Source organism: Pseudophryne corroboree, chromosome 3 (genome assembly GCF_028390025.1).
Source record: "Pseudophryne corroboree isolate aPseCor3 chromosome 3, aPseCor3.hap2, whole genome shotgun sequence".
NCBI classification, from domain to species: domain Eukaryota; kingdom Metazoa; phylum Chordata; class Amphibia; order Anura; family Myobatrachidae; genus Pseudophryne; species Pseudophryne corroboree.
Genome location: NC_086446.1, coordinates 680,591,572 through 680,604,023, shown reverse-complemented (window position 1 = coordinate 680,604,023; position 12,452 = coordinate 680,591,572). Strand labels below are relative to the sequence as shown.

At 46.4% G+C, this 12,452-nt stretch overlaps 1 protein-coding gene across 2 annotated transcripts in view; it reads right to left on the bottom strand.

Moving 5' to 3' along the window:
* Positions 1 to 1,147: 1,147 nt before the first annotated feature.
* Positions 1,148 to 12,452, bottom strand: part of SFXN2 (sideroflexin 2) — a 192,452-nt gene continuing 181,147 nt past the window's right edge. For both annotated transcript variants that reach the window (XM_063961934.1, XM_063961932.1), the window contains exons 11-12: positions 4,668 to 4,715; positions 1,148 to 1,855 (exon numbers count right to left, since the gene is read on the bottom strand). In XM_063961934.1, the coding sequence (XP_063818004.1) occupies positions 1,756 to 1,855; positions 4,668 to 4,715 (148 nt within the window). In that variant the 3' untranslated portion in view covers positions 1,148 to 1,755. The remainder of the gene's footprint in view (positions 1,856 to 4,667; positions 4,716 to 12,452) is intronic.

Sequence of the window (12,452 nt, the reverse complement as noted above, 5' to 3'; positions counted from 1 at the left end):
ACAGACAGCAGAGCTAGCACAAGTCACAGACAAATGCAGAATACAATTTAAATACAATACACTGCAATGGGCACTAAATCAACTACACAGCAGCAGTAGCTGGTAGGATATTAGTGCTGTATAACCTGGCTCCTTAGAGAGGTACACAGGGAGACTGGACCCAACATTCCTGGAGACCTGTAGCGGCACTGAAGTTGGCTACCATGGTTTGCTGAGGGGGAGGAGGAGCAGCTCAGCGGTGGGAAAGGCACTCTGAGCTGGGGGAGGGGCTGCAGGCAGAGGGCTGGCTTCCCCTATGCTGGCGTTACCCACCAGTACTCTGGCCTCTAAAGGGTTAACCTGCACCAGTAAAAAGCCCTGTTAGTCCCGGGCAGACTGGCATCCACACCAGCTCCTCTGGTCTATCTCCCAGGACCGGGGGAAGGACTGCATACAAGACGCGGGTCCCCTTTCCTGCCCCCTGATACCAGCTCACAGCCCTGGGGTCCCCGGTGTGAGCTGTGCTAGCCAAGCTCCTTGTGCCCTGCATGAAGTACCTGGCCTACACAGCCAGAGTTTCAGCGCCGGCAGGGGGTGATGGTGTAGCAGCGCTGGCGTCCACAGGAAAGCCTAGTGCTGCTGCTCAGTTGTTAGTAAACATAAAAATAAAATAAATCATAAAAGAAAAGCTTGGAGTTGCTTCGAAACAGCCACACCGTTTAAACGGTGAACCGGCTCCTGCTGGCACCGAGGCGGGGTATAGGGGGGTAAAGGACCGGAGCATCTTGGGTTACTTAAAAGCTTAACTGGTTTGTGCCTGGTCCTATACAACCACCTACACCCCATTGCTTCCCATGTGTTGCCATGTGGAACCTGGAATCCGAAGAAGAAATGTGAGTTTAATCTGACTGGTTCAGTACAAGCTTCTAATTGGATTGCAAAATGAATTTACAATGCGAATTTGCAGAGAAAAATGCAACTCGCACATACATGGATTGACCACTTCAATTGATTCAATCACCTAATACTTGAAAAAATTTTTTTGGGCAGATCTGAAATGCCTGCTAGATGTTAGTTTATTTACAAACAATACAAGTAAAAGGTACTGATTTCTTGGAAATAAAAGATTCTCTTCAAAGGTTTATCAGACAAGAAAAACACAACCCAATTTTCAAAACAGGTCTCAAATTTATATAGAAGAATGCTGTACAATCTCTTTGGTACTTCCCAACAGTTAAAATGTAAAAGAGGTTTGAACTTTTTAGGGTCTTGTGCTATCCGGCTGTGGTGCGTTGTCCTACACGTCTATCACGAGAGGTTAAGCTGGTCTATTGATCATAGTGAGGGAAGCTGTATCTGTACTTGCTGCCCTTCCTCCAGAGGCTGAATGGACCCAGAATGCAACCTGTTCTATTTTTAGCCCTTTCATTGTGTAGTGAGAACGGATAAAGCATTCCTCATTGTATCAATAAATCATTATCTCCAGGCCTGCTTAGACAGTGTACCATAGCACGTAGGAACACTTGGAGGCTATGTGCCGCAAGACAAATCAGTCATGTTACCAGTTGTTAAGAACAATGGCTCATACATTGTTGGTGAGGATGCCAGACACTTAAAAGGAGCCTCTTCCTCGGATTTTAGCTTATTTTAGAAAAAAATTATATATTTTTCTTAAAATGTGCACAGCCTTCACTCAGTGGTCAGAGAAGATGATTATTTTTGGTTGTGGATACAGCTGGCTTCTGGGTTTAGTGTCAAAGTCTGTGCCCCCCTCGCTCATAAGCCTTTGTTAAAATAAACATATTGAATTTTGTCTCCATATTGGTTCCGGATGGAATCTCGAAGCTCTGGTTCCAGATTGCTCACAGCCATGGAACTGAAATGAAAGAAAGTATCATGCCGTATATATATATATATATATATATATATATATATAATGAACAGACATTAAAATCACACAGTACTTCCTTTCATTATTATATAATAAGGAAAATCAAGATGTTTTATTGGCAGAAAACACTATCTTCAAAACATGTATCATGTCATAGTCCATCACTCTTGGACAGCTTTATGTAATATATACCAGAACTGGCGTGAAATACTAAGCAGGGGTACATTCTTACTGTAACAGACATGTCCACTTCCTGACAAGTTTCTTTTCATGTACCTGCGCAGTGTGGGTCCCTCCCCTTGTGCGCCCATTTAATTTACTACATAGGGGAGCCCCTGGAGAAACTCCAAAACCATAACAAATGATCTGACATGCAACGCATCAAATAACATGGTGGGAGGACAAGGAAGGAGGATAGGGCAAGGGACCACACTCCTTTATGACCTGTCCTACCCACTAATTTATGGCTATGTTCCTCAGGATGGTTCCTCTCAGAACATAAGGAGGGGCTGCTGAGGAAGGCACCACAACAGTGCAATGAGCCTGCAAAGTTTAGAAAAGAACACGTTTAAACGTGAACACGTATGTTAAAGTTTTTGATGAAGGAGGAACCAAAAGTGTTCCTACCAGAGGGGCATAATGGCCATTACTGTTCTTAGGGGTACTAGCTTCATTTAATACAATTTTTGTGACCCTAGCCAGTACACTTATCTCTCATCACACAGGTGTCAGACAAAGTATTATAAAGTATTATAAAGTAGTTATTAACATTTTATTGTGGAAATAAAAGTAAAATAAAAAAAGCATAATACTTATTTGTAAATCTGAACAATACTGTTCTTACTAGTGTCTCTTGTAAAGGAAAACTATTATGAATAGAATGCTGTTTGTGTGTGTGTGTGTGTGTGTGTGTGTGTGTGTGTGTGCGTGTGTGTTATGCTTGTTAACACTGTGTAGCATCAAGCAGTTAATAATAATAAAAATGTCAAGTTCATTTTTCTCTCTTTATGAATACTGAATTGTTTTCCTGTGCAGGTCCATTCAGTCTGTACAAGACCTGTGAGCAGCTGAAGTTACTCCAGTCTCTACGTTTCGTATTTCTGAGTTAACGCAATAAATCATCTGGCCCAGACTAAAGCTGGGTAAACACGGAGACAATATCGGCCTCATATGTAATTTCTGACCGAATTGGAACGACATATTGGGCATATTGTACAGTGTGTATGCCTGATACGCAGGTGCCCGTGGTCACTAGTGCCGCCGTCTAGTCAGGCACAGCCAAACGGGCGATAACCCTAGCGACATGATGTATGCTAATGAAGGACATAACAGTGATAGTTTCACCCTTCATCAGATCATTCTCGTGTGTACAGCGGTAAACATATGTCGGACGCCATATCATCCCAGTACACATTATCACAGTGTGTACCCAGCTTAAATCTATAGAGAACAATGGGTCAGATGTATTAGGCCTGGAGAAGTGATAAAGTAGTGATAAGTGCAAGGTGATAATGCACCAGGCAGTCAGCTAATAACTTTCAATTTACATATTGGATCTGATTGGCTGGTGCATTTTCACCTTGCACTTATCACTGCTTTATCACATATCCAGGCTTAATACATCTGCCCCAATGTGAGACCCCTATAGATTTAGGAGTAAATCCAACTTGAGGCACAAATTTACACTTTGGCTAAACCATATTGAGCAGTAATAGGAGGGGAGGTGGGGTTAATCTGTATGCCGGTTATGGCCCATCTGGGTGGAGTCTGCATGTCGTCCCTGTGTTTGCAAGAGTTTCCTCCCACACTCCAAACACATACTGGTAGGTTCACTGGATTTGGGTATGTGTGTGATTCAGAAATTGGTGGTGCTGTATAAATAAATAATCTAAAATGTGCACAGACAGTTTTAGTGACTGTGGGGCTGATTCAGCAAAGAACGCTTAAGTACAGAAATCGCTATTTGGTGATTTCCGAACTTTTGCGCATTCCGCTGTGCGCATGGAGTTACATTGCAATTGCAGTCTAAGTCCCGGCAGAGGGTGGCAACGAGGGCGTGTTTGAAGCATTTTATGAGCATCAATGCAGTGTTGAGGCGGGTGCGGTCTGGACAACAGAGGCATGCCCGAGCCGTTTGCGGGGCGAGTCACGGCGGCTACGTGATGTCACACACATCCCCTGCAACATAAAACATGGCGGCCCGGCGACTGTCTTCGCAGCTAGGCTGCAGAGGCAGAGGGCTTCCCTAAACATGCAAGCGCTCACATTTTAGCAGGGGGGGCAGGACCCGGCATGTGGGGCAGCCTTGCCCTGTGCTGGGTGCTGGGGGGCGCCCCCCCCTCCCCTCCCCCTCCCTGCATGCTAGAGTTGTAGTTTGCCAATTTCTTGCAAAACTACAACTCATGCTGAATTAGGCCCTATGTACTAGCTCAGTGTGAAATCAGTGTAAATATGACGCTGCCCCGTATGGGTGTACTGCAGGCAAAAAGCTGCCAGTAGTTTACGTGCATAGACAAATACTGCATTGCAACATGGTTTGTCCAGGTGTAAATTTGCCAGGAAAAGCTGGATTTGCTCCTAACACTAACATCCCAATGTTTCCATGTGTTTTAAAAAATGCTAAAAGTAGAGAGGTAAAGTCACAGAGATTCCAACTGCTGCTCACATAGCCCCTTACATTTCATTTTTAATTATAAAAAAAGTATTTGATAGAAAGATACAGGCGCAAGCATACACATTACTATTTCTAACTAGATGTAAAATGACAACAAAATCAAGTTAGTGGAAAAAGTTTTACCATCGCTGTGGAAACAATGAACAGGCGACAGGAACCATGAACAGTAAGCTGCGAGAGAACACACAGAGTTACACAGTGCTGGGAACCCCTTCCCATATCTACAGTAGTTCATCATATAAAGTACAGGAGGAAATGGTTCTATAATTGCAGACATATACTGTAGGTCAAGGGATACAAAGAGGATGTTCTAGTAGAATTAAAAGGTGCAGTCATTTTATATATTTTGTTTAAATATGTTATTTGCCCATCATGAATAGGACATTGAAGGTGACTTGGTAAAGAACAGCTATTACATACAAATCACTTTTTTCTTTTAGAAAATTGGATTTTAAGATCTGGTTCTGAGCAATACTATGCCCTAGGCAACATTTTAGGTGTTTCTCCTTAAATTATAGCCAACTGCACCACCAAGCATTGTATATATACACTCATACAAACTACTACTTAAACGATTATGCCTCACATTACTGCACCCAGATCATGTGATTATGCGCCGTATTACTGCCCCCAGATCACATGATTATGCCCCATATTACTGCCCCCAGATCACGTGATTATGCCCCATATTACTGCCCCCAGATCACGTGATTATGCCATACATTACTGCGATTAGGGCATAAATTGATTCCCCGCAGGTCTCCTCACTGGTGGCTGGTCTGACGTGGGCACGCTACTGGATGAGGTCACATGGTCTACTGGTGGCCCATTCATCTGTCTTCCCACAGGTGCTGATGAGGTAGGGAGAGGCACGGAGGAGACACCAGCAGACATGACCTCCCCAAGAAGTGGCCACAGACCCTTCATCTGTCAACTCACAGGCGCTAATGTGGTGGAGAGAGGAACACAAGAACGCCAGCAGACATGACTGCCCGCAGCAGCAATGCAACAGTCGGCGCTTTCTTTCTGCATTATGGCCATGCCAACAAAAGCACCGACTCTAGAGCACTGCTAAGAGGTCATGTCTGTTGGCGGCTCCTCCTATCAATATGTGGTGGCGTGGGTGCTAGCCGCCGTGCCTCATAGGCTTATACCCAGGGCTGGCTCCGATTATGATAGCCACATGCATTTTATGTCCCAGGCCTATTACAGTTATTGGATCTGGTTGTTAATCATGAAGTCATTTGAAATAAAAACAAAAATAAGATTTTACTTACCGGTAAATCTATTTCTCGTAGTCCGTAGTGGATGCTGGGGACTCCGTAAGGACCATGGGGAATAGACGGGCTCTGCAGGAGACATGGGCACTTTAAGAAAGAATTTAGATTCTGGTGTGCACTGGCTCCTCCCTCTATGTCCCTCCTCCAGACCTCAGTTAGAGAAACTGTGCCCGGAAGAGCTGACAGTACAAGGAAAGGATTTTGGTAATCCAGGGCAAGATACATACCAGCCACACCAATCACACCGTATAACTTGTGATAAACTTACCCAGTCAACAGTATGAACAACAACAGAGCATCAGTTCAACCCTGATGCAACCATAACATAGCCCTTATTGCAGCAATAACTATATAGAAGTATTGCAGAAGAAGTCCGTACTTGGGACGGGCGCCCATCATCCACTACGGACTACGAGAAATAGATTTACCGGTAAGTAAAATCTTATTTTCTCTAACGTCCTAGTGGATGCTGGGGACTCCATAAGGACCATGGGGATTATACCAAAGCTCCCAAAACGGGCGGGAGAGTGCGGATGACTCTGCAGCACCGATTGAGCAACAATAGGTCCTCATCAGCCAGGGTATCAAACTTGTAGTACTCTGCCAAAGTGTTTGAACTTGACCAAGTATCAGCTCGGCATAGTTGTAATGCCGAGACCCCTTGGGCAGCCGCCCAAGAAGAGCCAACGTTCCTAGTGGAATGGGCTTTAACTGATTTTGGCAGCGGCAATCCAGCTGCAGAATGAGCCTGCTGAATCGTGTTACAGATCCAGCGAGCAATAGTTTGCTTTGAAGCAGAAGCACCCAGCTTGTTGGATGCATACAGGATAAACCGCGACTCCGTTTTCCTGACTCTAGCCGTTCTGGCTACATAAACCTTCAAAGCCCTGACCACATCCAGTAACTCGGAATCCTCCAAGTCACGAGTAGCCACAGGCACCACAATAGGTTGGTTCATATGAAAAGATGACACCCCTTTTGGCAGAAATTGTGGACGGGTCCGCAATTCTGCTCTATCCATATGGAAAACCAGATAGGGGCTTTTATATGACAAAGCCGCTAATTCTGACACACGCCTAGCCGAAGCCAAGGCTAATAGCATGACCACCTTCCACGTGAGATTTTTAACTCCACCGTTTTAAGTGGTTCAAACCAGTGTGATTTCAGGAAATTTAACACCACGTTAAGATCCCAAGGTGCCACTGGAGGCACAAAAGGAGGCTGAATATGCAGCACTCCCTTTACAAACATCTGAACTTCTGGTAGAGAAGCCAACTCTTTTTGAAAGAAAATGGATATTGACGAAATCTGGACCTTAATGGAGCCCAATTTCAGGCCCAAATTCACTCCCGACTAGGAAGTGGAGGAAACGGCCCAGCTGGAATTCCTCTGTAGGAGCATTCCTGGCCTCACACCAAGAAACATATTTTCCCCATATACGGTGATAATGTTTAGCTGTCACGTCCTTCCTAGCCTTTATCAGCGTAGGAATGACATCGTCCGGAATGCCCTTTTCTGCTAGGATCCGGAGTTCAAGCGCCATGCCGTCAAACGCAGCCGCGGTAAGTCTTGGAACAGACAGGGCCCCTGTTGCAACAGGTCCTGTCTTAGAGGAAGAGACCACGGGTCCTCTGTGAGCATTTCTTGCAGATCTGGATACCAGGTCCTTCGTGGCCAATCTGGAACAATGAGGATTGTTCTCACTCCTCTTTTACTTATTAGCCTCAGCACCTTGGTATGAGAGGAAGAGGAGGAAATACATAGACCAACTGGAACACCCACGGTGTCACCAGGGCATCTACCGCTATTGCTTGAGGGTCTCTTGACCTGGCGCAATACCTCTGTAGGTTTTTGTTGAGGCGGGATGCCATCATGTCCACCTGTGGCAGTTCCCACCGATATGTGATCTGTGTGAAGACTTCCTGATGAAGTCCCCACTCTCCCAGGTGGAGGTCGAGTCTGTTGAGGAAGTCTGCTTCCCAGTTGTCCACTCCAGGGATGAACACTGCTGACAGAGCGCTTACGTGATTCTCCGCCCAGCAAAGAATTCTGGTGGCTTCTGCCATCGCCACTCTGCTCCTTGTGCCGCCTTGGCGGTTCACATGAGCCACTGCGGTGATGTTGTCTGACTAATTCAGAACCGGTTGGTCGCGAAGCAAGTGCTCCGCTTGACGTAGGGCGCTGTATACGGCCCTTAGTTCCAGGATGTTGATGTGAAGGCAAGTCTCTTGACTTGATCACAGACATTGGAAATTTCTTCCCTGTGTGACTGCTCCCCACCCTCGGAGGCTAGCGTCCGTGGTCACCAGGACCCAGTCCTGAATTCCGAATCTGCGTCCCTCTAGAAGGTGAGAACTCTGCAGCCACCACAGGAGTGACACCCTGGCCCTGGGGGACAGGGTGATTAACCGATGCATCTGAAGATGTGATCCGGACCACTTGCCCAGTAAGTCCCATTGGAAGGTCCTCGCATGGAACCTGCCGAAGGAAAATGGCCTCGTATGATGCCACCATCCTTCCCAGGACTCGAGTGCAGTGATGCACTGACACCTGTTTTGGTTTTAATAGATTCCTGACCAGTGTCATGAGCTCCTGAGCTCTCTCTATCGGGAGATAAACCCTTTTCTGGTCTCTGTCTAGGATCATGCCTAGGAGAGGCAGATGAGCTGTAGGAACCAACTGCGACTTTGGAATATATAGAATCCAGCCGTGTTGCCGTTACACTTCCAGAGAAAGTGATACGCTGTTCAGCAACTGCTCTCTTGATCTCGCTTCTATGAGGAGATCGTCCAAGTACGGGATAATTGTGACACCTTGCTTCCGCAGGAGCACCATAATTTCCGCCATTACCTTGGTGAATATTCTCGGGGCCGCGGAGAGACCAAACTGCAACGTCTGAAATTGGTAATGACAATCCTGTACCGCAATTCTGAGGTACGCCTGATGAGGTGGATAAATGGGGACATGAAGGTATGCATCCTTTATGTCCAGAGACACCATAAAATCTCCCCCTTTCAGGCTTGCGATGACCGCTCTTAGCGATTCCATCTTGAACTTGAACCTTTTCAGGTATATGTTCAGGGATTTTAAATTCAATATGGGTCTGACCAAACCGTCCGGTTTTGGGACTACAACATGGTCGAATAATAACCCCCTCCTTGTTGAAGGAGGGGAACCTTGACCACCACCTGTTGATGATACAATATGTGAATTGCAGTTAACACTATTTCCCTCTCGTGGGGGGAAGCCGGCAGGGCCGTCGGTGAGGGGGCATCTCCTCAAAGTCCAGCTTGTATCCCCGAGACACAATATCTATTGCCCAGGGATCCAACAGGGAGTAAACCCACTTGTGGCTGAACTTACGAAGACGTGCCCCCACCGGGCCTAGCTCCGCCTGTGGAGCCCCAGCGACATGCGGTGGATTTTGTAGAGGCCGGGGAGGACTTCTGTTCCTGGGAACTAGCTGTGTTGTGCAGCTTCTTACCTCTGCCCCTGCCTCTGGCAAGAAAGGACGCACCTCGGACTTTCTTGTTTCTTTGTGTTTGAAAGGCTGCATTTGATAATGTCGTGCTTTCCTAGGCTGTGCAGGAATATAAGGCAACATATCAGAATTACCAGCTATAACTGTGGAGACCAGGTCCGAGATCCCTTCTCCACACAATCCTCAGCCTTCCATATGCCTATAAAGTCGGCATCATCTGTCCATTGCATATTCTACAGGACACGTCAAGCAGAAATCGACATAGCGTTGACTCTAGAAACCAGTAGACTAATGTCTCTTTGGGCATGTTATATATATATATATATATATATATCTCTTAAGACAGCATCTTTAATATATATATCTCTGTATATACATATATATATATATACATACTAGGGTCTCAATCTCTGCTGATAAGGTACCTGTCCACGCTGCTACAGCGCTATAAACCCATGCCGACACAATCGCCGGTCTGAGTAGTGTACCAGAATGTGCACGCTATCTGCAGGATCCCTGAGGATAGCTGTTAAGTCAGGGCTACCTTTTGGGCAAACGTGACACCCTAGGGGAAGATTCCCATCGTATCCTGGCCCTAGTAGGGAAAGGATACTCCCTGAGAATTCTTTGTGGGAAACTGCAGTCTCTTGTCTGGAGATTCCCGCTCTTTTTCATCATGAGAGGAGGGAAATTTACCTCAGCTTTCTTCCCCTTAAACATGTGTACCCTTGTGTCAGGGACAGATGAGTCATCAGTGATATGCAAATCATCTTTTATTACAATAATCATATATTGAATACTTTTCTGCCATTTTGGCTGTAACTTTGCATTATCGTAGTCGACACTGGAGTCAGACTCCGTGTCGATATCAGTGTCTATTATTTTGGATAGTGATCATTGAGAGACTCTGAAGGTCTCTGCGACATAGGGACAGACATGGGTAGATTCCCTGTCTGTTCTCTAATCTTTTGTGCAATAAATTCACCTTAGCACTTAATTACACATATCCAAACAGGTGTCGGCGTTGTCGACGGAGACACCCTCACACACACATTTGCTCCATCTCCTCCTTAGGGGAGCCTTTTACCTCAGACATGTCGACAAACACGTACCGACACACCACACACTCAGGGAATGCTCATCTGAAGACAATTCCCCCATAAGGCCCTTTGGAGAGACAGAGAGAGAGAGTATGCAAGCACAAACCCCAGCGCTATTAACCCAGGAATAACACAGTAACTTAATGTTAACCCAGTAGCTGCTGTTTATATTGATTTTTGCGCCTAATTATGTGCCCCCCGCTCTCTCTTTACCCTCTTCTACCGTGTAACTGCAGGGGAGAGGCTGGGGAGCTTCCTCTCAGCGGTGCTGTGGAGAAAAAACATGGCGCTGGTGAGTGCTGAGGAAGAAGCCCCGCCCCCTCGACGGCGGGCTTCTGTCCCGCTTTAATGTACAATTTTTGGCGGGGGCTCATACATATATACAGTGTCCAACTGTATATATGCAAACGTTTGCCAAAGAGGTCTCTAATTGCTGCCCAGGGCGCCCCCCCCTGCGCCCTGCACCCTTACAGTGACCGGAGTATGTGGGTGTAGTGTGGGAGCAATGGCGCACAGCTGCAGTGCTGTGCGCTACCTCAGTGAAGACTGGAGTCTTCTGCCGCCGATTTCGAAGTCTTCTTGCTTCTTTCACCCGGCTTCTGTCTTCCGGCTCTGCGAGGGGGACGGCGGCGCGGCTCCGGGATCGGACGACGAGGGTGAGATCCTGTGTACGATCCCTCTGGAGCTAATGGTGTCCAGTAGCCTAAGAAGCAGGACCTATCTGCAGAGAGTAGGGCTGCTTCTCTCCCCTCAGTCCCACGATGCAGGGAGTCTGTTGCCAGCAGAGCTCCCTGAAAATAAAAAAACCTAACAAAATACTTTCTTACAGCAAGCTCAGGAGAGCTCACTGAACAGCACCCAGCTCGTCCGGGCACAGATTCAAACTGAGGTCTGGAGGAGGGACATAGAGGGAGGAGCCAGAGCACACCAGAATCTAAATACTTTCTTAAAGTGCACATGTCTCCTGCGGAGCCCGTCTATTCCCCATGGTCCTTACGGAGTCCCCAGCATCCACTAGGACGTTAGAGAAACAGCTATTATTTAAGTCTAGCATTTGGTGCAGAGCAGAATACATTTTATCAATGTTATTCCTTCCACAATCGGGAGATTTTAGGGTCAGTAGTAAATCCAGATATTCTGTAATTCCAAATACATCACAGCCACTTCAACATATTGGTATTTACTCAGTGGCGTCAGAAGGCGGGTGCGGACCGCACCCAGGTATCACCCACAGAAGGGGTGACACCAAGTGCTGGCTCTTCTGCAGGGACAGAAGCAGAGTGCTGCAGTGTAATAATCCTCTGCAGCACTCGGCTCCTGTCACAGAAAAGGAGCTGGCACTGCACGCTGTCCAGTCTCCGGGGGCAGCCAGCATTTCAGAGGAAGCTGGATACACCCCCGGAGTGAAGAAGAGGAGACCCGCAAGGCCACGCCCCCTTTAAATCAGGCCACACCGCTTTCATCCGGCTGCGGCTTCGGCGGTGGTGAGTGTGGGAAGGGGTGTAGTAATGCAGAGTGCGCACCAGGTGTACCCAAACCTGGTGACGCCTCTGGTAATACTACCAGTGATATAATGGTCACATATATTCCCCAAATACATTGTACAAGAATACTTTGGGAAGTAAACTGTTGGTTTAGAAATTTATACAACATGCAAACAGTATGCTACAGCTTTGCAAATCTGGATGTACAGAATCTAGCAAATAAAAGCATGGGGACTTTGTCCATATTTTGACCAAAACAATTTCGCTTGCAGCCAGTCATCAAGAGGCCCCAAATCTCTGCAAGTCCCTACACTAGCATATATGCCCAACATACCATTAACTTGCAGTTAAATGATCAAAATATAAAGAATATCTCCTGCTTTTATTTGCTAGAAACAGATCTGCAGTACATTCTTGTTAGGGCTGATAAGAGCAGTCTTTCTATTTGTACACCTTTGGCAGACTGACACAGCAAACATACAGTACTACTTTCAAGGAACATCAGATAATGTAAAGGAACCAAACTACATATTCAAATGGTTTAATGTGAAAGTAATGATAGG